The sequence below is a fragment of the Pituophis catenifer genome, unplaced genomic scaffold (genome assembly GCF_029215685.1).
Source record: "Pituophis catenifer annectens isolate HBS135680 unplaced genomic scaffold, rPitCat1.0.hap2 SCAF_3, whole genome shotgun sequence".
Classification (NCBI taxonomy): Eukaryota; Metazoa; Chordata; class Lepidosauria; order Squamata; family Colubridae; genus Pituophis; species Pituophis catenifer.
The window spans coordinates 131,511,909-131,538,380 of NW_027256883.1; the positions used below are offsets into that span (position 1 = coordinate 131,511,909).

Genomic DNA, 26,472 nt, shown 5'->3' on the forward strand with positions numbered 1-26,472 from the left:
ACCCCTGATCTACACTGAAGGAACCACATTATTTTATCCAGCACTGTGTGTATGAATGGTAGCAAACAAAGAAATTTTGAAGTAATTGCCTTTGGTCCTCTCCTAGTGCCTCAAGAATAATTTCATTTTGCCAACACCACAGTGATGCAACAAAAAATGTCCTATATTTACATGTGAGAGATTAGAATTAATAGATAGGGACTGGAAGTTCATTAACAGAACAACAACAACAAAAATTGTGCTACCAACTGAAAACATCAAATGACAAAAGTGCGCTGTATTTGCACATTTGATTTTTAATGCCTAGTCAGAGGTTGCATTTAGGGAGAAGTAGAATTTAGTGAGAACTAGAGTAATAGACCAGCAGATGCTGCCACTATCAAAACTGATTAATTGTTCAGAAACAACAGTTTAACCCTCTTTTTATATCTTTCTGTAAAAGCATCCCCCCCCCATGATATACAGTGCTTTGTTTGTGTGTTATATAGTTAATTACATCTTCTAAAACCAGTTTTAAAAGGAAATGAAATGTGTAATTACCCAATGTTTCCATGGTAACAAAGTTTGTCCATGTGTTAGGGTTTACATGATTACAAAAAGTTTCTTGAATTTCATTCCATTGTTACAGGGAAGAAAAATTAAAACTCAGATCGTCAGAACATGTACAGATTTTGTGAAAGAGAGAGAGAGAAAAGTTATGCGTCTTATAAAAGGCAAAGCCAAATCACATCCAGCAAACTAATTTGTTATCTGTCTGAAGATCAGAAAGGGAAAGAGATAGGAAATAAACTGAAAAATTCAGCCGGTTTTATTTGGCCTCTAATTAGTTTATTAGCTTCCTTTCCTTTCCTTTCCTTTCCTTTCCTTTCCTTTCCTTTCCTTTCCTTTCCTTTCCTTTCCTTTCCTTTCCTTTCCTTTCCTTCCCTTCCCCTTTTCCTCCTTCCCGCCCTCCCTCCCTTTTTCCCCTCTTTCTTTCCCCCTTTCCTTCTTTTTGCTAGAATGTACTGGACTCGCTGGTACTAATTAGAAAGCAAATCAATAGAATCAAGCAAATAGAAGTTTCCCTTTAACTGTTGGTCTGATCTGCTCAGCACACGGGGATCACAGCTAAGGGCAGGCCTCTCTTTGCTTCATAAGGTGTTGTCCTGGAAACCATTCGGATGCAGTCAATAATAGGGCAGATACTGAGACACAGAGTGCAGCCTGTACAACTGTCAGTAACAGTGGGCAGGTGGGTTTCTGGATCAAATTGTATAGCCTGGAAAGCAGAAATAAACAGCATTGATGTCACTCACAGAAAAGGTCAAAAACAACCCCATTTTTAGCATCTACATTTCCTGTAGTTGAGGTGCTTGGAGAAATCTTTGTTTGGTACCGCATTGCAGCTACAGTAACAGTTTCAATCACTAGGAAAATAACATTTTCTAAAAATATGTGAAATATTGAGGTAAATTGGGCTCTGGTAGAAATCTCTTTTCTTCCTTTCGTCCTTATTCTCCTTCTTATGTTCTCAGTGGAGTTACGAACAAAATCAAGCTTCAGCACAAGTTGGTCAAGTTTGATAAAAATATGTGTGCCTTTGAAAAGTGAATTTTTCACAGCATTCTGATGTATTACAACACAAAGTTTCCACACTGGTGGGGATAGTGGGAAAAGCCATTCCTCCCCTTTCCTCATTATTGCTGCTTTCATTATTTTACGTATATGATATATAAAAGCATTTACAACACTAAGTAAATAAGCAAATAAGTCAGTCAGTCAGTCAGTCAGTCAGTCAGTCAGTAAGAGAAGAGTTTTCTTATGAGAGGGTTGAGCTGGGCAAATATTTTGCATGTGCGTGAGCCATGTAACGAGAAAGGGCTGTGCAAACACATGGGTGCATCAACAGCTTAAAAATGCTTTCCGAGTAGCCATGGACATCTTGAAGAAGACACAGCTGCTTTAAGAAGCAAAAAATAATAGAATCTCTTTGAAAAGGTTTGTGTAGCCTTTTTTTTTTTTTTTTTTTGCTATGCCTTTCAGTTGGTTTTAGCTCCTGGAAACTGACTGGACAAGTTTCTGCATTTTTCTTGGCAAGATTTCAGAAGTGGTTTGCCATTATCGGCTTCCTAGAGTTGAGAGGCTGTAACTGCTCAAGGTCACTTCGCTGGCTTTCTGCCTACATGGCTGAAAGTTACAATCTTCTGGTTTCTAGCCTGCTGCCCTAATCACTACACCAAACTGTGTAGGCTATAAGATACCCCAAATCTAACTCTGTTCTCTGATGTAGCTAACTCCACAAGTTGTAAACTGGAATCAATATTACCAACAATGAATTTTCTCGCATAATTATATCTTTTCAAAATGCCTACTGGAACTCTTGCAAAATCTTTCATGTTCACCTAAAGCCATGTCATGTCAGTTTTTGTGGCCTGCTTCTGTAAATTCAGAGACTGCAGTTTACTTTTCAAAAGGTTTATTTACTTCATGTGTTTGTGTAGGCCGAGGGAATGCGCTTCCCAATGCAGCAGTTTTTATTCTTCTTACGTGGAATTGGAACAACTCCAGTGGGCTACTTGCCTAGTTTGCTCCAGACAAAGGTGAGAGGACAAATAGCTCATAGATCTTCCTTAAAGATGGAAGCACCAATTTAAATGCTTCCTATGGTAGTTTCCTGCTAAACTAACCATGTTATCACAGACCACATACTGACTCCAGGAACCTGCAGGTAAAACCAGAAACAGCACAAACAGTTTGAACAGAAGGCTGGGTATTCAAGCATATCTCTCGTCTCTTTACCATGAGCAGAGAAAAATTAACAAAATACAAAGCAACCTTCGGAGAGCCCTTTTAACAAAGAATCCTCAAGGCTCACCATTTGTTGGGTGAATGATGCAGAAGGTGAATAATGAGAGAGAAGCTACAGTACAAAGAGTACAACTTGAAATGGACCAGTGAGTCTTCCCTCGTGGCTAGTATCCTGAATACTCCTGTTAATCAACACATTATTCTTTTCCAGCAATCCATGCCCACAGCTCAAGGCCTCGGCTGGAAAATGCAACTAATGGCCACACTTTCATGATAGTCCTATTCCATTGCTAAAAATAAAACAGCACCAGAACATTATTGCTGTTGCAAGCAAACTAAATTATTTCAGTGCTGTCACTATAACATATTATAGTACACTTTTATTAGGCTATGATATCTTTGATAGCAACACTCTCCGAGAAAAAACTCAATGCTGGCGTGTGTTTTTTAAATCATTGATTCCCAGAGGGTTTTTTTATTTTTTGTTTTGTAAATCTTTTTTTTTTAAGTGTGTCTTTATTTGCATAAATTCTTTTATTGGCAATATTTATGTGGACTGAAGACTCGAGCAGACTTCAGACTGCACATGAGAGAATATATGCATCTGTCATCCAGGGACAGTTGCATAGGTGTTCCTTTTATATGTCAGTGAATTTTAATGTTTCCTGCTTGGGTCTGCCTTGTCCTCCCCCACCTCCCAGCAGGAAGTCAGAACCAATCAGCATGCAGGGCGTGCACCTCCACACAATACACAGTTGAGATTTTTTTGGGGGGGGATTGCATCTGCCCATCTGCAGCCTCCGCTTACTCATCAACCCCTTCGCGGTATAGGTATGCGGTAACAGCGATGGGTAGTTGCAGGCAACTCTAAATCACCCCTGTTCTGTCCATTACTCTATTCTTCCTTAATCTCTGATAATCTAAAAAATGAACTTTGCAACAAAAAAAATTGGTTGGTGCTTGTGGATATTGTGTGGAATATTTGCCTTGCAAAGACAATGGACGATTGATGCCACAGCAATCATGAGGTTGTGCCAGTGCAAATAGAATTGCACTAAGGAAGGGAGCAAGGGGGAGATCCTTGCTTCCTAGGGAAGTTTCAGGGCAACTTCTGAAAATTGGGCATTAACTCATATTGAAATTAGAATTAAAAGTTGATTGCACTGAATTCTAGTACTATTTTTTTACTTTAAAAATTATTTGTGTGTCTAGTACATTTCTGCTGAATTTTCTATCTACGATAAAAGAAATGTCTTCAAAGTATTTTGGACACAATTCCTGAGGATTGGCTCTGAGGCCTTGGCAAGTTGCAGTACTATACTAGGTTGTCTGGACTAGTAAATGCAAGAACATAAACATGAGATGAAATGGGGAGGGGTGGCGAAGACCTGTTCTGTGGCCATTTATTTCTTATTTTCCCTAAGCATCCTAGACTGAAATAGATGGCTACCCATCCAACTCTTCCTAATGTGATATATTTCTTAAAATATGCACACTCCTTGTCAAAGCAGGCAGCCTTTATTAGTTTGGCTCTAGACATGATACACTTTAATCAAGTGGAATAGATCAAAGAGAACAATTTGTTAAATGCACGAAATGTGAATGTGGATTTTCTTTATTAGTTCAGATTGGTGTCTGCACCACTCCTCCCAGCCTTGTTTTTCTCAGCACCGTCTTAGTATATTTGCTTAATTTGTAAGGGTACATGAATGTATAACTTATCTAAGCTTAAAGCGTGTGGACTCCCAGCAGAAGTCTGAAATATTTGAGAACCATATTTCAATCATCCCTAACCAACTGATGTTTCATGTATTTTCCAATGATAGTATACTGCCTGAATAGAATAGAATAGAATAGAATAGAATAGAATAGAATAGAATAGAATAGAATAGAATAGAATAGAACAGAACAGAACAGAACAGAATTCTTTATTGGCCAAGTTTGATTGGACAGAAAAGGAAGTTGGAGTCAGTTGTAGGAGACTTGGCTGTTGTTTGTTTTACCTGAGATGGAGAGGGTGGTGAGAGTTGACAGTGACTTCCTCTCAAACCTACAGTAAAAATATGTACTGTTTGTTCTCTGATAGTTCATCTCCTTTATTATTTTATGAAGAATCACTTTAAGCTTACAAAATTCTAGGAATCCAGTAATTCCTATTGAAAACAACAAGAATGGGGATTACTGAACTCTATCTTGCCAGATTCAATTGTGTCCTCCAGAAATTTTTGCTGTTATAATATTTCAAGGAGTCAGAATACATTTTTGTTTGGGCAAAACAAACCTTGGAAATTCATTATGTTCAACAACAGCAACATTAAACTGCCTTGTTGAGTGTTTCATTGTTATTTCTCTTTGTTTGTATATGGTGACCTGATCCCATCTTATTTAATTCAATAAATAAAATTAACTTCTTGCATTATTTATTAAATGAAGTCTTTGTGTTATTTATTAAGTTTCTAACATATTTTATTCCCACACCATCTCTTTTTAGCTTCTTGGTAGGTCCATTGGAAATTTTAGTTACTATTGTTGAGTCCAATATTAAATTATAACGTTGAATCTAACATTTGATTCCTTTATATTAAGTTGATTCTTGTTCATCTATGTTTGCATTTCTGTATGGGTCTCTAAATTGTATGTTCACATATGTACTGTGTGCAAATTATATGTTACATAATGAATCAGTACATTGTATATTAAACTGGGGTTATCCTATCTTCAGTTAGGAGTTAAAGAGATTTCTTAGATCCCAATTACCAGATCACTATTAGTACAAACATGGATATAGCTTTCTACTCTACTATAGATTCCAATGTGGTCACTGAAACAATTAAATCTAATTGTTTTATGTATTTAAATAGATTCTCTAGTGTGCTCCTGCCAAAATAATTTTTTTCCTTCAACATAATCTGTAAGTATCTTGCTTTCAACAGCATTCTGCAGCATGTAATGCTGGGAGAAACATGGCGGCTTAGCAATAGATGATATGCAGCAAGGAAACTGAAGGGGCAAAGGGAGAGAGAGAGAGAAAGAGAGAGAGAGAGAGGGAGAGAGCGAGCGCACTGTGTATCTCAAGTCTCTAAGAAACCTGCTTTATTGACAACCTCTGCGAATAGATCAGACATGGTTCCTGCAGTCTATACCTGGGAGTGTGCCAATGTTAATTTCCAGTATCTTGTAAATCTACTTTTCCCATCTGCCCGTCAAGAGACGGTGGAATCCTTCTGCCTCAGCAGCAGAAAGACAACTCACAGTGCCTTTTTTTTGCTAATTACAGCTGTGTTCTTACCTGGTAGCCAGAATCATTACAGGTCATGTAGCATTTGCCACAGTTGATACACATTTCCTCATCAATCAGAGCCACAACTTGTTCGGTACTACTGAGCTCTCCATATGTTCCAATATACTGCAGTGCTTTTCCAATTACATCCTGGGGGGAGGGAAGAGGAGACGGAGACAGGAAACAAAAGGGGGGGGGGGGAAAAAGAGGAAAACATTACTGAAATATCCAAGGTTGTTTCATGCCAAAGAGGAGCCCTTGAGAGGGTGGTTCCTTGGGACATTGTTTTTCTGTGCTATGGCAATGAGGGCACAAGTCAAAAGCATTTCATATTCAGGACCCTGCAAAATATTGCTTGCAGGTATTGATATATAAGCAATTCCAATATCAATAGAGCTGCTAAAAACAAACAAACCAACCCAACAACCAAGCCACACATCAAAATAGAATCAGATCTGTTCATATACACTAATTATTCTCAGTGACCATTGTTTGGTGCAACAGGAAGGAAAAAAAAACAGGAAAGAAGAAGAAATGTGTTGTGACACACACACTCAGTGTGCCTATCCACAGCTACTGTTCATTAGCACACCTCTGAGAATTCATTATGAGACAAGGAAAAGACTGCATTTAAACAACAGGGAATGAAAATGCAGCCATTGGAAAGAATATGCAAATGGCTTGATAAACTAACACATATTATTGCAATCATCGTTTGTGTTTTTTTTAAAAAATCGGTTGACTCAATTGTGCAGTTCCTGTTTCAAGAGGGCAGGCTGCACTTTAGTGTTGGAAAGATCATTTTGCTGATTGTAGAACGGGTCCTAGAATCTGCTTAGGAGAAATGTTTGGGTTTTTTGGTTGTTTTTTTGGAAAGTGGTTATCCATTAGTTCTTAAAAGATAAATCTTTAAAAGATTGGAGCAATTAGTCAGTCACCAACTTGCTCAAGCGGAGTGGCATCTGCCTTATTTTTCACAGGTAATCAGACATAATGAGGCTGTGTTAGAGAAAGGGATGTAGCTGAGGGCTAAAGTACATGTTTGTATGGAGAAGGCCTTGAGTTCAACACCACATAGGATTGTGTTGCCATTTTCCGAAACACAAGAAGAAGCACTAGAGTCCTTTGAAAGAGCAAGCGGGGCTCTCATTTTGGACATCTGTTGCATGCCAATTTTTCCCCAATGTTTGTAATTCCCACCCCATGTTCAAATGCCTGTTTTATATATGAAGTTCAGAGATAGAAGAGAGAATTTGAATTTGAATATCTATCAATGTCACTTCCATGAGATTTAAAAATGTCTGACTTTGTTTTCCCTCTGAAAATAAACCTTAAAGCACATAAATAATAATGTGGGATGCCCATCAACATATCAAAGAGCACTATTTGTTGTTCCATACATAGATTTATTTGTAGTATAGTAAGATATTTTATTATTCCATTGGCACATAGACTTTGGAGAAATGTTACTTTATCTTCACGTAAACCAAATCTAGTATGATCTGTTATAGCAGTTATATCTGTTACAAAACTCAGGGCACCCAATAGGTACTTAAATCCTTATGGATGTCATTAGAGAGAAGTGCACTTAAGGTCTTTCTTCTGGTCCCTGGCCATAGCATACCATGACTCAGCTGTAACCACCTTTTCAAAAAAGTGGTAAAACGATAACTTTTCAGAAACTGAGTCAGCAAATTTTCATTTCATTTAGGTGCCAGGAGTGCTAGGATTTTTCAGAGGTTTTAGCCAGAAATTCCTACTATCAGGGTGAAATCCAGCAGGTCCTGACAGGTTCTGGAGAACCAGTAGCGGAAATTTTGAGTAGTTCAGAGAACTGGCAAATACCACCTCTGGCTGGCCCCAGAATGGGGTGGGAATGGAGATTTTGCAATATCCTTCCCCTGCCATGCCCACCATGCCACACCACGCCCACCAAGCCACACCCACAGAACCAGTAGTAAAAAAAATTGGATTTCACCACTGCCTACTATCCTTTGCTACTATTATGTTGGATGGAGTTGATGGACACTGAGGCCCTACATAATGTAGTCTGGCCAGGAGGCATTAATTTGTTGTGTAATTTGATCTGCTGCAGTAGTTGTTGCCACCCGCCATCTTTGTCGGATGGCAGCCACTACTGTCATCCACCATCTTTGTTGAACCAGAGGTATATAGCTTTTATTCCATGCATTATTTATTCCCACAATTCCTGACACTTTATTTAATGCTTACACATCTACAGCTTTGTTTGTTTTTAAAGGGTTTGATGAGATTTTCTTTGTACGGAAAGTAGCAGGTAAACAAGTTATGTAGCTATAATAACAACAAAAGGAACAGAAAATGCTTTGTAGGTGCATTCTTTTATGGCCTTCTAATCCTCCTCAGAGCATTCTCCTTGGATTAGTAAAGAAGCTCTAGGAATAAAATAGCATATGCATTGAGATTAATTTGCTGCATCTTTTTTTCTTGCTTGCTTTCTCTCTCCTAAAATATCTCTTTTTGAGTGTCGGCTAAAAGGCAGATATTGTAAGATGGCACTGTGGAACTTCATATTTGCCTTATCTTGTTTTCCTCTGGATTACAGTGGTTGAATTTAGAAGCATAATGATATTTTTCCTAATTGCCAACTCACTATGAGGGTAATCCAGTTCTGCTGATAGTCAAGCTGTGTTCTTTCTGACTGGTGCATTAAGTTCAGTAATGAGAATTTCACCGGCCAAATCTTGCCCTTAATTAGACCTCTGATATGCTATTGCTTCCTAATTCTGCCCTTGGTGACATCTGTGTGGCTCAGCTTTTGTCAGTAGGGCTACCAGGTGTGTGAACAAAACCAAAGCCAGTTGATAATTTTGATGGTAATGATTTAATTCCATAATCAAAACAGCTTAGCTGCTGGGAAAACAGAAGCAGAACAGAAAATAGAACTCGAATAGATTTTTAATTTGTCAGTGCTCTACAGATTGGGGTGGTGGTTTATGGTTGTTAAGAAGTAGATTCATTTCACCTCAGCCATTGTTGTCATGCTGTGCTGAACATGGTCCAATTCTCAAGCTGAAAACAAACCATATATTAAGATAAACACAGGTCTCTTTCCAAAAATGGCAATTCCATAACGATCTCTCTTAGAACTGGACAATAAAACTGTACATTTTGCAAAAAAAAAGTACACTGTACACAAAAAGTGCACAATAAAACTGCACACTACACATTTTCACCAATGACATTCTACATTGGTGATGTATCAGGATAAAGGACCCTAGGAACCATCTCACCCCAATGGGATTGGCTTAATCCACTCAGTACTGCAGAAGAGGCATGATGTGGACCCCATTGGACAAGGAATTCCAGCTAGCTCCCACCATATGGAATACTGTGTCTCTCGAGTTAAAATCCACCCCAATCCTCTTGGCCTTTCATAAGAGCCTCAAAATCTGGCACTGCCAAGTGGCCTGATGCGGTAATTGGGCATGTTGGAGATGGTTAGTGGATTAAGTAGAATTCACCCCCAAGCATTCTTGTTTTAATTTATTTCATTTCTGTTTATTTAATTTTTAATGTTTGTATTTCTGTTTCTATGGTGCTTGTATGCCACCCAGGGTTGCTTTAAATGAGATAGGCAGCATATTAAACAAACAAACAAATTACTAAAATAAGAAAGCACTTGTTAAATTTTACTACATCTTAGGAGAGGAGAATGGAAAGGGAAAAGACAGCAGGCTGATCTGATTGATCTGAACTCAAATTTCTCATGTAAATAAAATATCAGAAAGGTAACCCAATTCTACCATATTTGTTGGAAAATTTCAAGTTTCCTATTTGAAGCAAAGTCCTGAACTGATGGAAATGTTTAATTGGAACTCTGGATGATTCCACTCACCTATTTTAAGGCACTAAAAATGGGACTTGCCTGTATTGTTTCCAAGTCTTGTCACCTAATCCAAGGATTCCCATGTTAACAGGATGAACTCAGAATACAGATTTAATTTGAACAAAGTGGTGTAGGGAGAACAACCTGAAAAATTTCTGGCAAATTTTACTACCCATTTTTCAGAGCTGTTGTCGAATTTTTCCTCTACAGAGGATATTACCCTGCAGTAGAACGAAGTCCTTTAAAAGTGAAAAAGAGGGGGGGGGGGAAAGAGAGAGAGAGAGAGAGAGAGAGAGAGAGAGAGAGAGAGAGAGAGAGGGAGAGAGAAAGGAACTGATGCTGGTTCTATTGGTTGACAAGGGGCTGGGGGTTAATAATGTAAGTTTATGTAGATTTATATCACATGCTAGTTGTAGATCTTGCCAATCTATGCCTTGCAGGCCTCCAAAGAAACTATATTGTGAATTAACAGTGAACCAGATGTTTGGTTTGAAAGATATCTGTGTTGAAACAGGGAGAGGAAAAAAGAGATGTTCATCATAATATCGAAGTGGGAGGAGGAGAACTTAACGGGATGAGTGATGATACTTGCTTTTGTTCCTTTAACTTTCACAGCTTACAATTGCAGCCAAATTAACTAGCAACATCATTTAGCATCACTCCAGGAATATTTTTGTGAGTAAAATACCAGTCCTATTGGGATTTCTCCTCCCCCCCACAACAAATTGCTCTAGATGATCCACCCCCAATGTCTTTTTTAAAAAATTTCACCTCCTAATTGCCAAAATGACCCATAGACTTTTGCATAGTGCAAGAGATAATGTAACCAAATGTTGCAGGAGCTCTCATATCCCAGAGGTATATTATACATCTTAGAAAATGTGAAATTTACCAACAACCCAAGAAGGATGCTATGATGACAGAAAGAAGAATCTGATTGTAAAGCCTTTTGGAAATTAGAAAGATTCCACAAGAAAATGTCTAAAGGAAATAGGTGAGGTAGCCCCAAGATATGAACTTTTAAATGCAGAGTTAAAATTCAGTTCCCAGACAAGACCTCCTCCCCCATTCCCCCATTCCCCTATTATTCTGATGTGGTTTACTAGCAAGGTTATTGTCTTGTTTTGTGACATTGTCAAATGCTGTGAACCCAGGAGACCAGAGCATAAATTAAGAGGAGTCCTTTTATCCAGGCTACAACAGGATCCTTGTATTATATCTCCCGAAAGACATACTCAAAGGGAGCACACGTGTGCCTGAAAAGTCGTATTGTTCATTTTAAAATGAAAAGAGCTATTTTGGTGTGTAGCACAATATCTGGGAAAATGAAAGATTTGCAGATTAGATATGTCAGGCAGTTATTAATCAACAGCAATACAGAAATGGGGGAAGGCAAATTAGAAAAAAAGAGGGGAGGGGATAAATGCCTGACTGTAAGAAAGATGGATGGCACCTAAGTTACCACCGAAGAGGAAAAAGGGGACCTGATTTTTTTGAAGAATAACATACTTTGTGAAAAAGCCAAATGGATTCTGACACCTTTGAGAACATGGAGATACATTAAAGCGATACAATGAAGTCAAATAATAAAATAAAAAGTTCTTTTTTAATGCCCTCATCTATCTGGAAAGCACCATGTTGGAAAGGATGGTATAATGAGAAAGAAGAAGAAGAAGAAGAAGGAAAAAAGAACAAGTACAAAAGCCATTTCAAAGGAAAACTGCAGAGCAATAAAACATCTATAATGCTAACTTAATAAAGTAATACATGTCGTGATTAGAAAACCATAAAGCATGACAATTAATGCAAAAAACAATCTATGAAAATTGCATTGAAACAAAATGACAGGATCCAAAATCTCTCCCTCCCTCCCTCTTTCTGTCTCTCCCTCTCTCTTCCTCCCTCCCTCCCCCTCTCTCTTTCTGTTTCTCTCTCCCTCTCTCCCTGCCTCCCCCCTCTCTTTCTGTCTCCCCCCTCCGGTAATGAAAATCAATTTAAGAAGATCAATATGGATGCCAGTGGACTCTTCCTTCTGTGTATCAGGATTCTAACTCTTAAATTCAACATGTATCCAAAATTGGATTGAACTGTATATGCAGTGTATTCAATAGAATTACTTTTAAAGAAGAGTATATATGAGACCATGAAAATACCCATTCTAAAGTGAAATCACATATTATCATTGTCAGCATCATCATCTAGATATAATGTGGTTTCTCACTTCAGTGGAGGCTAGGCAGTTGACAGAATATAATACTAAGTTAAAACAATTAAAAAATATAAACAAAACCAAACAAGACACCCAAGATTAAAAACAGCCAATAAAACAAAGCGTGACAAGAACCTCCTCCACTTTCCCCAATGCAGGTCTGGAACCCAATCCAGGTTTTAAGGAGGTTGGGGATACACAGAAGAGTGGGTACCATCCATATCTCTGGAGAGATGTTTTTCCAGAAGGTGCAGCTGTGACTGATTCTGAGAAGAATGAGACACGAACAGAGGTGGAAAAAGATAATGTCTGAGATAGAAAAAGACAGAGGGAGAAGTAGAATAATTTAGATTATGCTATGTGTGGTAAGTATTATTATGTTAGATGACAATTGATGAGGTGTTCTAGTCCAAAGGAAGACAAATACTAGCCTTATGGGTCCACTTGTTTGTTTATGAGAAAATAAGTTTTAGTCATGAGAGATAGTAGCAGAGTAAGGCTAGAATCAATTATCTACCGCACCTATGAACTACTAGAAACCCATAAACCTTGTTTCTCTTGACCTACATTCTGCTTGCTGCCTGCTCTAGTCCAATGATGAAGAAAATATGTTATATCAAATGGAACAACTGACTAAATGTTTTATCCCACCAATCCCTTCAAAAATTCTTGGCTGCTTTATGCAAGCAAGAATACCTGACCACGTGTCTTGACATTTCCGTTGGGTAAAACTTGGCATTCCTTTCAGACCGTGCAGCCATACTTTCTGGTAAGTTATTTTCTTGAAGACATTTCATTACTCAAACTAGGTAACATCATCAATGTTAGTAAGGAGTGGGGTTTGCTCTCAGTTTATATTCTGGTGGCTTGCCCTGTCAGTGTTGGTGGGAGAGGCTTTGGAGGTTGGGCTGTTTACTGTTAGCTTGTTTGGCAGTTCCTTGATCGGGTTATTGTTTACTTGATTATTGGTCTGATGTTAATCTTGGTATTAATCTATGCTCATCTGGGCATTGATTGCTTGTGGGGAGGTGTTTTGGTCTTTTTGTTTCCTTTTTGGATTGTTGATTGTCCCTTTTGCACAGTATGTAGATGTTCTTTATGACTAGAAGTCTATTGATGACTAATTTGTCAGAATGTCGGGATTCTAGAAATTCCCTAGCATTTTTTAAAATTCAAAATACTTCATGTAGAACTAAATGTAAACTTTTTATGATTATCCGCGAGCACATTTCTTTTCATATCCTAAAATGAATTCAATCTGGACAAAAATAAAAGAAAAAAAAAAGGATGCAGAGGTGAAGCGAAGTTGAGGCTGAAGCAACTGTACGAATGGACTGACCTAGATTTGAAAGGGCACATAATACTGTACTGCTAAAATGAACAGAGTTGGGTCATATGATTCACCAATGAACGGGTCATCTTTACAGAGAGTCTGGCAGAGGAAAGGAATCAACGAAGATTTTGGCGGATAGAATGACAACATTATTAAACTGGCAAAACAAGTTATACCGATCCTCAAGAGGGTTAAATGAAGTTATAAGACAAACAGCTTGGAAAACACAGAAAGGGGTGTGCAAAGAAATAAATAACTTGTATGGGAAAATGAAGAAGAAGAATATAAATAGGAGCTTATGAAACTAAGAAAACCAAAGTACACTTCAGATGTCACAAGAAATCAGATAATAAGGTAATAAGGTAATAATATGAAGCGTGGTGACAAAGAACACTCCAGTGGAGAGTTTAATGTTGGCTAAGTGTTTATTGTTCACCAGTCGGGAATATAGGAAAAAGTGAAAAAGCACTTGCAGCTGTTTAAGGAGAATGTCCCAATGTCACCCCACAGCAACTTCCCAGTAATTCTGAGGTGCATATTCAGGAGAAATAAAATATAGATAAAAACCTGACATCATTCCATTACTCAGAATTATTTGGAAATAGTATAAAGAAAAGAAAAAAAGGCTTGGGAATATTTCAGTAGAAATATTACTTGCCTGAAACACAAATTAATCTTGTTCACATCTGAAAAGAATGTGGGTTTCTATCGGTATTTTGATGTCTCACTGAATCAGTGGTGGGTTGCTCCCGGTTCTGTCTGGTTCTTGTGAACCGGTAGTAAAATGACAGGAAGCTCCACCCACCCGCCCGTACATCATAATGGAGGATCTGCACATGTGCAGAAGCTTATGCGCATGCGCAGAAGCTCGCGAGCGAAGCAAACACACACGCTCCCATTGCGAACTGGTAGTAAAGGTAAGTAGAACCCACCCCTGCACTGAATGTGTGGCCATGTCTGAAGGCAGGCCAGGATCAAGTTTGGACTCCCTTTAGTATGAGAGAGCATTACAGGGGTGTATTTTTCCAGAACACAGTGATAGTGGAGCTGACACATGTCCCTCCCTCCCTCCCTGTGCACACCTTGTAACATAGAATTACAGAAGAGGTGACCATATAATCAGAAAGACCATATAATCTTGGCAACTAATTGTATAGGAACTGCAGACTACATCCGTCTGTCTGTCTGTCTACACCCCCCCACACACACTCTCTCTCTCTCTCTCTCTCTCACTCACACACACACACACACACACACACAGAGAAGTGCAATATAAAAGCCTGACTACTGGTTCCTTGGCAGTAGTAGAAACCCCTCCCATGGCAATCTTCCTTAGGCAAGGCGCTTTAGTCCATCCCATAAGTCAATCTTAACAGTGAATCTGATCTTGATCCCTTTTAGTCACATTCAATCCTTCTATCAGTTTCCTAATGTCAATAGAAACCTGTCCAGCTTGATTTTGCTTGCTTATCTAGGTAGCTTGTAACTTCGACTAGCTCCATTTCATATCTGAAAACTGATAATCCTCCACTTATGAAAGAGATTGCATTTGGCAGAACAACAGCAATGATGGCCCCAAAGAATGATATTAAAGCAACGGAAAAAAGTAGTTTATTTAAGAGAAAATAAAATCAAGAGTATATTTTGGAGTGTTTGTAGTTTATTTCATGAGTGAAGCAATCTAAACATTGAAAGAATGTAATAGGTGCATATGAATCATTTGCACACATTTTCCATGTATTTGCCCAGAAGATACAAAAGTCAAACAAAATTCATTCTTAAAAGGTACATTATGTTGTGTAAAATGTTTTTTCTAAACATGCATTCTATTCAATGTATTTGAAACAAGTATTTTTTTCTTTTTTTCTTTTAGTTGAGACCCATACTATGGCCAGCTGACACATGCAGCTTATTTTGGGAGGCAATGAAATTTGTAAATCTTGACTTCTCAAGCATGTCTAACAGATATATGTCTCCTAATAATAATAATAAGAAGACTGCACAAACTGAGTACAAAAATGACATGATAAATTGGAACAATAGTGCATTGGAATATCTGCAAGAAATACCATTTGCTTGCAAGCAAGAACTGGTGGGACCACAATATAGACAAAGTAAAAGAAAATGAAGAAATTAAAGAGCTCTGGGACTTTAGAATACAAACAGACAAGTACCTGCCATGTGACACCCCAGATGTAACAATTATTGATAAGAAAGGCAAAGTCTGGAAAGTGAATATTGCAGTACTCGGAGGCAATAAAATAGAAGAGAAAGAATTGGAGAAAAATCACAAAATGCAAAGACCTGCAAATAGAAATAGAACAACTGTGGCAAAGAAAACAAAGATAGTACCAATAATAATTAGGTGGCTTGGGTGGACCATCTTGCAAACATTATCAGCATTGACAAAATCACCACCCATCACTTGCAAAAGGCAGCTTTACTTGGAATAGCTTACATCCAGCAACAATACCTTTAATCCCTTCAGATAATATCTGCCTTTTGGGAAGGACTTGATAGGTGGCTAAAAATACAGTTTAGACATCTGGCTCTCTGAGCAACCAACAACAAAAATAATAATTGTAAACATTTTCTTTGCACTCCATTATATTAGGAACAATTTTGCTGGTATTTTTAAGTAGAATTCTCCAGTATTATTCATGTAGATTCTTTGCAATTAAAGGCAGTTTATTTAATCTATTTATTGCATTTATAAATTTCTCCCCTACCTATCAGGTGCCCAGGGCTATGTACAATAAAAACAATTAAAGCTTACCATAAATCCAAGAAGCAAGGGAGCCAAAATCATTTAATATGCCTTTTGAACAATATTAAAATAAGATAGTTTTGCTTCTTCTGTAGTTCTGGATTACCTCACTCCCAAAACAATATTGAAAAGTGAGTTTGGATTGACTTCATTTTTGTCCTGAAGGGAGAACTACAGTCAGGATGCTGCTAATAAAAAGACCCTGTTTTAAATAGCCATCAATCTAGCTCTCTAGCTGGTGGGGCACAAGTAGGACTATAGGTCAGAACGGGGCTGGGGGGAAATGTCACTGGGCAATATGTAAGATATGCATAAAGAAAGTCTTCTCTTTTGACTCCAAGGCCCACTTCAACATATTTTTGAAATTATTTGTAGTGCACCATGAGCTAAAGTTCTTAGAATGATTATAAAGGGAACAGAAAATAAAGCAGCTGAGTACAGCAACACCTTTAAATATATTCCTATTGTTTCTAATGATTCCAGGTGTGGCATTATAGATAATTCTATGGTGATTCCATCTTTGGAGAACTGGTCACTAAGGTGGCAAAACAATACTGATATAGAAGGATTTGTTCCTTTTTTATCAGCACTTGTGTGATTTTGTTCACCACACTTACAAAGTAGTATTAAAGAGCTGGAAGGGCAACCAAGATGATTCATGGGCTAAAGAAAATACCCTATAAGAAAAATTATATCTGGGATTTTTTTAGCTTGAAATAAAGATCATATTGGTATATCAAAAGTACATAATAGGAAAAATGTTTACAGAAGGAATCTAAAGTAGCAAGTAAAAATGGAGTAAACAATTGCAATCCATGAAAGTCACCTACTTACTCTAATTTCCCCCCATGTATATACAGTATTGTATATACATGGGGGGAAATTAGAGTAAGTAGGTGACTTTCATGGATTCTGGTATAATGTTTACAAAATATTTGTTACGAACCGAGAAAAAAGGACTGTGGAAAGAATGCTGTCCTACCCATTATGATATATGGAAGTAAGTGTTGGGTACATCCGAAGAAACATAAAAAAAATAAGCTGAACACAGTAGAAATAGGCTATTTAAGAAGTAATAAAACAAGAAGATAGAGGGTTTGATGAATTTGGGTTGAATACAGAAGTGAGTGATCAATATGGAAGAAAAACATTGAGCTACTTTGGTTATGCAGAGAGAATGAATGAAAACAAATTTCTGAAGAAAGAGTGAATGGGCTAGGGCCGTGATGGCGAACCTATGGCACACGTGCCACAGGTGGCACGCATAGCCATATCAGTTGGCACGCCAGCTCAGCTCTTGCACGCATGTGCGCATTGGCCAGCTGATTTTCGGACCTTCTGGGCCCACCAGAAGTAGGGAAACAGGCTGTTTCCTGCCTCTGGAGGGCCTGTGTGGGTGGGGGGGAAGGCCCGTTTTTCTTTCTCATCTGGCTCCAGATCCTCTCTATGCATCTGGGGAGGGCAAAAACAGCCTTCCCCACCCCCTCAGAGACCTGAAACGGCCCATTTCCCAACTCCCGGTTGGACAGGAAGTGACTTTTTTTGCTGTCCCCAGCCTCCAGAGAGTCCTACAGAGGCTCCTTAATCGATAGGTATTACAACCTTAATCGATAGGTATTACACTAATTTCTCTATCCATCCTGGTTCAATTTTTAAGTGACGATGGTAATAGAAAGTATATTTACTCAGAAGAATATTGAGCATTGTAAAAGTCAGTGTGCTGTAATGGTTAATGTATCACATTAGGACTGGGAAGAACAATGTTCAAATTCGCCCTTAGCAATGGAAACTTACTCAGTGACTATGGACCACTTTCTCTCAATCTAACCTATTATACAGGGCTTGTGGTATATGGATAAAATAAAAGTAGGTGCAAATAAGCCACTTGGAACTCCTGGAGGAGAGATGGAATATAAATGTAAAAGACTGTTGGAATGCTGGTGTTTTGAAACTATTTTCCTTGCTGTTTCATGAATTTCTTTTATTTTGGTTGTCATTTTATTGGGCTGATATTTGATTACAGATCAGCTCTTCTTTTTTTAAAAAATTTGTAATCTATTTCTGCCCAATCTCTTATTTTAATTATTTTTTTAGGAGGCTATCTTTGTTCAAACTCTTGCTTACATGTTCATCTAATTGTTCAATTCTTTTTATAGCAAAAATGTAAAATATAAATCTAGTTGATTCTTTCTCTCTTTCCCCCCTTCCCTCTGACCCACCCTCACTCTCTATCTTTCTCTGTGTGCATTTGTCTTTATCTGCTCTTTCACTTCTCCTCAATATCTTTTCTCAATTCTCAGTTTCATCTGCCATGGCAAAGTTAGCCTCAGTGAAACTGCAGGTGCTTTTCTCCCTGATGATTTCATCAATATTTTTCCTGCAAGGAAAATAAAACTGTAAAACCCCTAAGGTGACAATGTCTTTGAAAGCACCAAGCCCTCTCAAAATAAATAAAGAACAATATTTGTATGGTGTTTTCATGTGCAAAGAATGTTTTCATGTACACAGAGAAAAGACATGAAGATACAATGGTATCAGAAAACTATTGCTTGGAATAGCAATATTATGTAAATTTCTAGCAGCTGAGAGAGGAAGTAAAACAATACACAACCAGACATTGGTCATATGTCACTACTCCTTTTACAACAGTGTAAAATGTATAAGAGGAAAGTGTCAAGGATCACACAACATGAAAAACCTAAGACTCACTTTTACAGGTCATCTTCTGTTCCATCTGAGGCCAACACACAATGCTTGTATAAATTAATCTAGCTTCTCTGGAAATACAAAACTATACTACAGAGATATAGTTCATTTTAGCATATCTTTGATTTTGTATTTTACTGTATGTTAGAAATAAACAGACTAATACAAATATCAATTTCTGGTTATCTAAATAGTGGCCTAAACCATAGAAACAATGCCTTTTAGTAACTTTATTCAATACATATCTACAAATAGTCCTCAATTTAGGGCCAGAATTTTCACTGCTAGTAAAAGTGGTTGTTAAATGAGTTCTGTTCAATTTTAAAATATTTTGCCACAGTTCTTAAACAAATCACTGCAGTTGTTAAGTGAATCACACAGTTGTTAAGCAAACCCAGGGTCCCCCATTGATTTTGCCTGTCGGAAGCCAGTTGGGAAAGTTCGCATGTGGCAATCACATGATCCTGGGACATTGCAACCGTTGTAAATACAAGGCAGTTGCCAAGTACCCAAATTCTGATCAAATGACTATGGGGATGCTGTGATGGGTTGTAAGTCTGAGGACCAGTCATTTTTTTTCCAGTTCTTCTGTAACTTTGCACAGTCACTAAATAAATGGATCTAAATTGAAGATTGCATATATAAGATTATAGATACGCTAGCCACACACCCACAGAACGAAATATAATCATAAATGCAAAATCATTGTTTTGAGAAGGCTGCTCTTCCTTTATGCGAAACTTCTATTTAGTCTTACCTTCACAGCCCGGATGGGCTTCTTTGGAACAAAACACTTTCTCTCAAGCTGGGAAAGGAGGCTGCTCTGTCCCTTTAGTTTCAGCTTATTTTCAGCTATTATCTTCTTTCGTTGCTCAAGGTAGGGTCCAAAGCTGGGAAGTTTCTATAAGAAATAGGAGGTATATATTATACTGCTGCAGTCCTGGCACTCTTCTGCAAACAAAGGTAAAATCCCTTCCCAGGTTTTTAGTTGTAACATCATGCATATTGTATTGAGCAGTAGAACTGGGAACTGGGAGCGCGTTGCTTTGCTTGCGGCGCTTCTGTGTCTTTTGCGCATGCACAGAGCATCCATGATGATGTTCGGGTGGGTGGGGGAGCCTCCCGCCACCACTACCGGTTTGTGGGAATCGGGGCAAACCGGTAGAAACCCACCACTGGTATTGAGGATTTGAAAGCTCAACCAATCTCTTCTTCTCTTTGTGCTTCAGGGTTTTTTTAAAAAATATGTTTTTAAAGAGCCACTAACTAATCAAGTATCCACATTCCTTTTTAAAGTTTTTTTAAAAATTGTAAATGCTGCATGTGGAGCTGGGTTTGAGGGAAAGGTAGGCGACTTTGTTACATCTCACAAATGCCTAGCTGATCGGCATTTTGCACAGAGAGCTGTGCTATGAACATATAGGGCTTGTCTCCCCACTTCACAAATTTAGCACTTAGGATAAAGGATTGTATCGAACAAGGTATTATGAGCAAGTTTCCACAATGCTAAGCTATATATTTTTGCCTGGGCATTATACATACTTAATATATATCTCCAAATCTTATATTGTAATTCTTCCTATTGTTGTCTGTCATTTTTATAGCTCTTAGTTGACAAGCATACATCCTTCGTGGATCTCAGGCTGAGATCTCAGAAGTATTAAGATATACTACAATTACTGTGAAGAATTCAGGAGTATTAGAATGTACTACAAGTGCTGTAGAAAATCATGTGGTCAACAGAAGATAAAATCCAGCTTGAATGAGAACAAAGCAAGACAGATCTTAGAAACGAACATGAAAGGAAATTTGCTTTTATCCATGACTAAGCTGTTAAATGGGATGTTTGTTCCATTAATGGAAAAGAGAAAACTTTTGAACTGATGAAATGCTATCAACATTTCTAACAGCAGGTTAGAATGAAATCAGAGGAAGATATGATTAGATTAGATATTTATATATATCTAAATCTAGAACAGATGAGAATAATGAGTAAAATGTATTCATCTGGATCTTTCTGAAGTAAATTTTATTCTTAAACATTACACACCACACGATGAGGTACAAAACATTCTTTTATAGCTGATTATGATACCAGCACCAACAACACAGCAACTAAAAGATACTCTAGGTAATTAATTCCAAAACCAACCAAGTAAATGACATCAATTTAATTTCTCTTAGACAGCAACCATTCAAGGCATCTGACGAAATTTAAAAATTAGAACAGAATATAAAATGTTCAAAATACAATAACGATTAATGTTAAAATTGTGAAACAATTAAAGGCCTGCTGAAAGAGGTGTTTTTATAGATTCCATAAACATTGGAAGAGAGAGGGACCAATCACAACTCCAAAAGAAGTCAACAGGAACAAAGGCAGTGGTGGGATTTTACCGGTTCTACCTAGTTCGGGCGAACTGGTAGCGGCGGTGGTGGGAGGTTCCGCCCACCCACCCTGACATCATCACGGACGCTCTGCACATCCACAGAAGGCTCTGCACATGCGTGCTCACATTTCCGAACCGGTAGCAAAGGTAAGTGAATACCACTACTGAACAAAGGTAGAGAAAACCAGCTCTTGTGTGCCAGTAGAAAGGGTCTCTAACAGAAGGGGCACCTTTGAAAGGATTCTTCTGATCTTAACAATTGGATTCATCATGGGAGAAGCAGACCCTTAAATCGTCAGGTCTTAGGTTTTTTTAATTCAATACCATCATTTTAAATTGTCCTTGGGAAGGAATTGATAATCAGTTCCTATGATTCAGAGGAGGTATCTGATCCTGTTCTTGCAGTAATCAGCAACGTCCAGACATTTTCAAAGTTAGCCCCACATGAAGCATGTTGCGGGAATAAAGATGGGATGTAGCCAAAGCATGAATAATTATTGCTAACTCTGTCCAGGGATATGATAGGTGTGCTGGACAGAATTGTGCTCCTAATAACAAAAGCCAATTGCAAACCCATTTCATTTAGCATATTAGTCTTGATCTACTCTATTGCTGAATTTGGGCATGTTCAGGTGGCTTTCCTAGAATTGGGGCAAGAAAAAGTAGAATTGATAATCATCAGCATTTTGATAACACCCAATTCAGAAACCCCAGATGACTTTCATAGCCAGTTCCCTAAATACTGACCAATATAGGGAATAATATGGTATTTTGTGACACACCAGAGGCCAAAGGCCTACTTGTCAAACTGTTCCCAGTGCAATTTTGTTCATGTGATCTGGTGAGATTAGAACCACTGTAAAATTGTGATAAATTGTTATCTTCTAGATAGTCCACTTAATTTTTAATGGAGTAACTAGATGGCTTTATGATGCTAAAAATGGTCAAAAGGTCAAAACAGAAAGAGAAACAAAAACCCAGATTATCACACCCACTGTATTATTTAGGTTATCTATGAAGGTGATCAAAGTAATTTCAGAATTATATTCTGCCAAAATATCAAGTGAAATGGAACCAGAAAAATCAACATAATTTATTCATTATATACAGTATTTATATTTCCTATTTCTTAACTACCCATCTGCCTCAGATATGTGTGGATTTATAAAGATATCTATTCTTCCTATTGGGAGGTACTGATCATCAGCTTCAATCATATTTTTAATTCCATCAATCAGGAGAGCTGAAAGGTAAGTAAATGTGTAGTAGCTGTTATCTGCCATGTATCTATGTTGTCCATGTATCTAACAAGCATCCTCATTCCAAAATAATAGAAACAAACATTTCAACAAACAAAGGTTACATCCCTATGAGTTGTCTCAATGCTGCAATTTCCAACCTTTCCATATTTTTATGCAATGTTAGGATGCAAATATGAAAGGACATCACAAGATGAATTTTGTAATTAGGCATCCTTTTGGTTAGGAACCTGTACCTCCAGCAAATCACTTCCAGAGATTACAATTTTAATATTCAGATATGCTCCCCTGACCGTTTGTGTATTCCTTTCTTTTTGTCACCATGCTTCATTTATATCATTTTGAAAAGTTTTTCAATATGTTATACTTCCCTAGTTTTAGCTACAAACTGAAGTATTACTGAGATTTTGCATTATCCCTGCTCATGGTAAAAATATAATACAATATAGACTGCAAGGTTTGGGGTGCAGGAACCTGGAATTTATAACAGTGTAAAAAATGATCCTATAGAACAGGGGTGTCAAACTCGCAACAACATGTTGTCATCACGTGTTGTATCTCAACTTTTCCCCACTTTGCTAAAACGGGAATGGGCGTGGCCAGCACGTGACGCATCCAGCCCACCGGCCGCGAGTTTGACACCCCTGCTATAAAACAATATGTTTGTACATTTTACACAGTACATTTCAGAGTTGGAATCTCTGAAGTTGTACATTTATAAAATTCTCATATATATAAATAAATACTCGTACAATGAAAAATGACACATGCTTATTTTCATATTACCAGGAAAATGAATTCAATGGATAGGCATAAAACTTGGAAAAGCAAACCCATTTACTTAACGTTTTACTTTTCCTTCTCCTTAGAGCAAATGGATTTGCCACAAAACTTTATAAAGCATGCTCTTAGATTATTTTGACATGGCAGTTAGAGGGATATTGGATCTGTTACTATAATAGCAGTAGGTTCTATGCAAACTCTAGAAAGTGCTAATTTTATTCATTTCACTGTTTGACCTCACTCAGCTTAATCTTTAGCCTGTGGGCTTGCTTTCACATTATGCAGTAATGGAGAAGAATGCTAAATTTCAAATACTGCCAGAATGCTGGTTCCAGTTTATGAACATGCCAGTGTCCACAGATAATGACAATATGCTAACTGGATAAAGCCAGCTTCAACTCAGGAAGGTAATCATGATATTTGAGCTATCAAATAGTGTTATGAATACAAACAAGTTGTTAGTGTTGACTTCTTCCTTGAAAATGGAACATGCTATGAGACAACCTCATCTCCCTTTTCACTATCTGGAAATATTTATAAGTAAGCCAAGTTATATAATAATTTCATAGTCATTTAATGCAACTCACTATCACTTTCAGGATCAGACTTGGTGTTTCATATTAAATATAGATTTCTTGCACTGACAAGAAGCCTATGTCTAATTCCTTTCTTCTCACCCAACAGTTCACACTGAAATTTTCTTTTATTCTTTATTATTAATAATTTTGTGACAATCCAAGCAAGCTAAAACTGTATTTTGCTCACAAATGGAAGTGTGTTTATGCAAAATAATTCACAGATCAATGCTTCTATTGAATGAGAATCAGGTGTTTTGAAACAAATTTCTACCGCCCCCTGAATTCCTACTTAGGTTTAAACAAAATCTCATCAATTTCTTAAAAAAAAAAAAAAAAAGAGGGGGGGGGATGTAGAAAATAAAGTTTACTTAAGTGGAGAAATCTCAAAGAAGGAAGAATTCTATAAAATGTCCCAGGATTAACTTCATCATGCTCCAGACCACTGTGTAATCTAAGAGCCATGTATCGGTCTGACTTAGATGAATGTTGACAAAAAATAAACTGTTTAGGAAGCAATGGTTTTTCTAACAGTGATGATGATAGGCAAGCAGCTCCTGTTATAGCTGAAGTATATTTGACTAAGGGAAGACTTAACAAGAACCATTATTGTATCTAAGAACAACTGAGGAGAATACCAGCAGAATACTTGGCCTACGCCATTGAGCTGGAACAATCTGGAACACCTACAAATAAATCCATGAGTGAAAATATCAGACTGCCTGAAATTACTTAAAATAAAACCAATTGGAATGCAGTAGGGGTAAACTGATGTTATAGCTTCAGCTATAAAAATATCTTCAAAAGTTCCGTTAGGCTGCTGGAATTCTACCATTATAAATCCTTGCTCCTTGAATTTCTCTTATCTAGTTACCTTGGCATTCTGGCTGTTTTACAGCTTACTGATTTATGTTGTGGCTCCTGTTTCTCTCACTTCATTCCTGTGGTCTAGCTTTGATCTTCAGACAGTTCACAGACCATTATGTGCCTTTCCTGCCTTTGTTTGTATAACTTCAGCGGGCATTAAGTAAAATGCAAAGCACAACAGAAGACACCCTTAATTTAGAAATCATATGATGGAATCTCTGTCACTTATTGCCATGCCTCCAAATATTTATTGCCTTTAGACTTTAAAAAATTACTTTTGGATGTTTCATTACACTGTATTCAGCAACAGCTGCAGCCTAAATAAACAGGATAAATTCCTTCAAAGACCATCTGATGTACTGGCAGCTATCAAAACAATTCAATTATATCTTCTTTTCAAAATGGATTAATCATATTTTCAAGAAGGTACATGAAAAGCTTGGTGCCAGCCTGCTTTGAACTTTGGGGGAGGGGGGGTGGTTGGACCGAGTGGTACCCTCAAAAACCTCTTTACAACCATTAAGAGGTTTTTGAGGTTGTATGGTTGTATAATATTGTAAAACATCAATGTAATTTTTTTTATTATAAACAATACTTTTGTTGAGAGACAAAATACACAATATTAGATAGTAGATAATAAGTGTACTTAGAATCTTTTAATGCTCATCCTGTATAAGAAATGATTTTGCAAAGTGGATGAATACTATTGTTCCCTTATTGCATATAGTGGAAGTTATAGTCTCTATAGAAGCAAGATCCGTGTCAGGAAATTAATGGTCCATAGTTTAGATTTGTTGACCAATATAGCATGTACAGTATGTGTACCTATGTATCTATGTCATTCATTAGTATTCATAATACCTTTTGATGAGAAGCTATCTGGATAGAGAACACATTTCAATAGCAGGAATTGTATCTTCTTAGGATGACCCTCAGACCTCTAGAAGGCATTTCTAGAATCAGAAGCCTTTGTATTCATTATTGTAACACTAACCGAAGTTGTACCATGTGAAACTATCCAACATCAAACTATCCAACACCATTCATCAATTTAGTTTAAGAACCATCGTATAGCATGACACATGTCTCTCCTTTCATCCAAAGGCAAATCTCTTGCACTACGCTTCCAAAAAACAACCTTGCAAGTGATGAACTGTGCAAATCTCCTGTAACCATTTGATTTTTGTTTTAATATTTCTTAAGGGATTCATTCACTGATGAATTTGTCCTCACTGGATAAGTTAAATCCTGTTCACTTAAAGATAGCCATATCTATCAGTAGAGCTGTTTCTATCAAGATATAAAAAGCATTAGACTGTCAATAGAGAACTCACAACATAATGAATCAACAATGAAACATTAAGCCAGCAAAGCTTTAAGGTGAATAAGCTAGTTCTGGTTATAATTTATTCACAGATCAATCTAAATTCAATTGAGCATATTATGAACTAGGGATTGGTTACCTACCATAATAGAAATAGCTGAGCAATACCTTAATGTTTAAATTACTGTAATTTCTTATATGTCTGCCCTCCAACATTTATTATATTAAAAGAAGAGGACAATAATATGGCCAATACTATAGTTTGCTACTATTCTGATATAAAATAACGAACTGAAGAAATCTTGCTCTGAGTACACAAATACT

At 37.4% G+C, this 26,472-nt stretch overlaps 1 protein-coding gene across 1 annotated transcript in view; it reads right to left on the bottom strand.

The window, feature by feature from the left end:
• Nucleotides 1–970: 970 nt before the first annotated feature.
• The window catches only part of DPYD (dihydropyrimidine dehydrogenase), a 560,719-nt gene continuing 535,217 nt past the window's right edge, over nucleotides 971–26,472 (bottom strand). The window contains exons 21-23 of the mRNA XM_070941074.1: nucleotides 19,708–19,851; nucleotides 6,077–6,217; nucleotides 971–1,258 (exon numbers count right to left, since the gene is read on the bottom strand). Coding sequence (XP_070797175.1) covers nucleotides 1,088–1,258; nucleotides 6,077–6,217; nucleotides 19,708–19,851 — 456 coding nt within the window. The 3' untranslated portion in view covers nucleotides 971–1,087. The remainder of the gene's footprint in view (nucleotides 1,259–6,076; nucleotides 6,218–19,707; nucleotides 19,852–26,472) is intronic.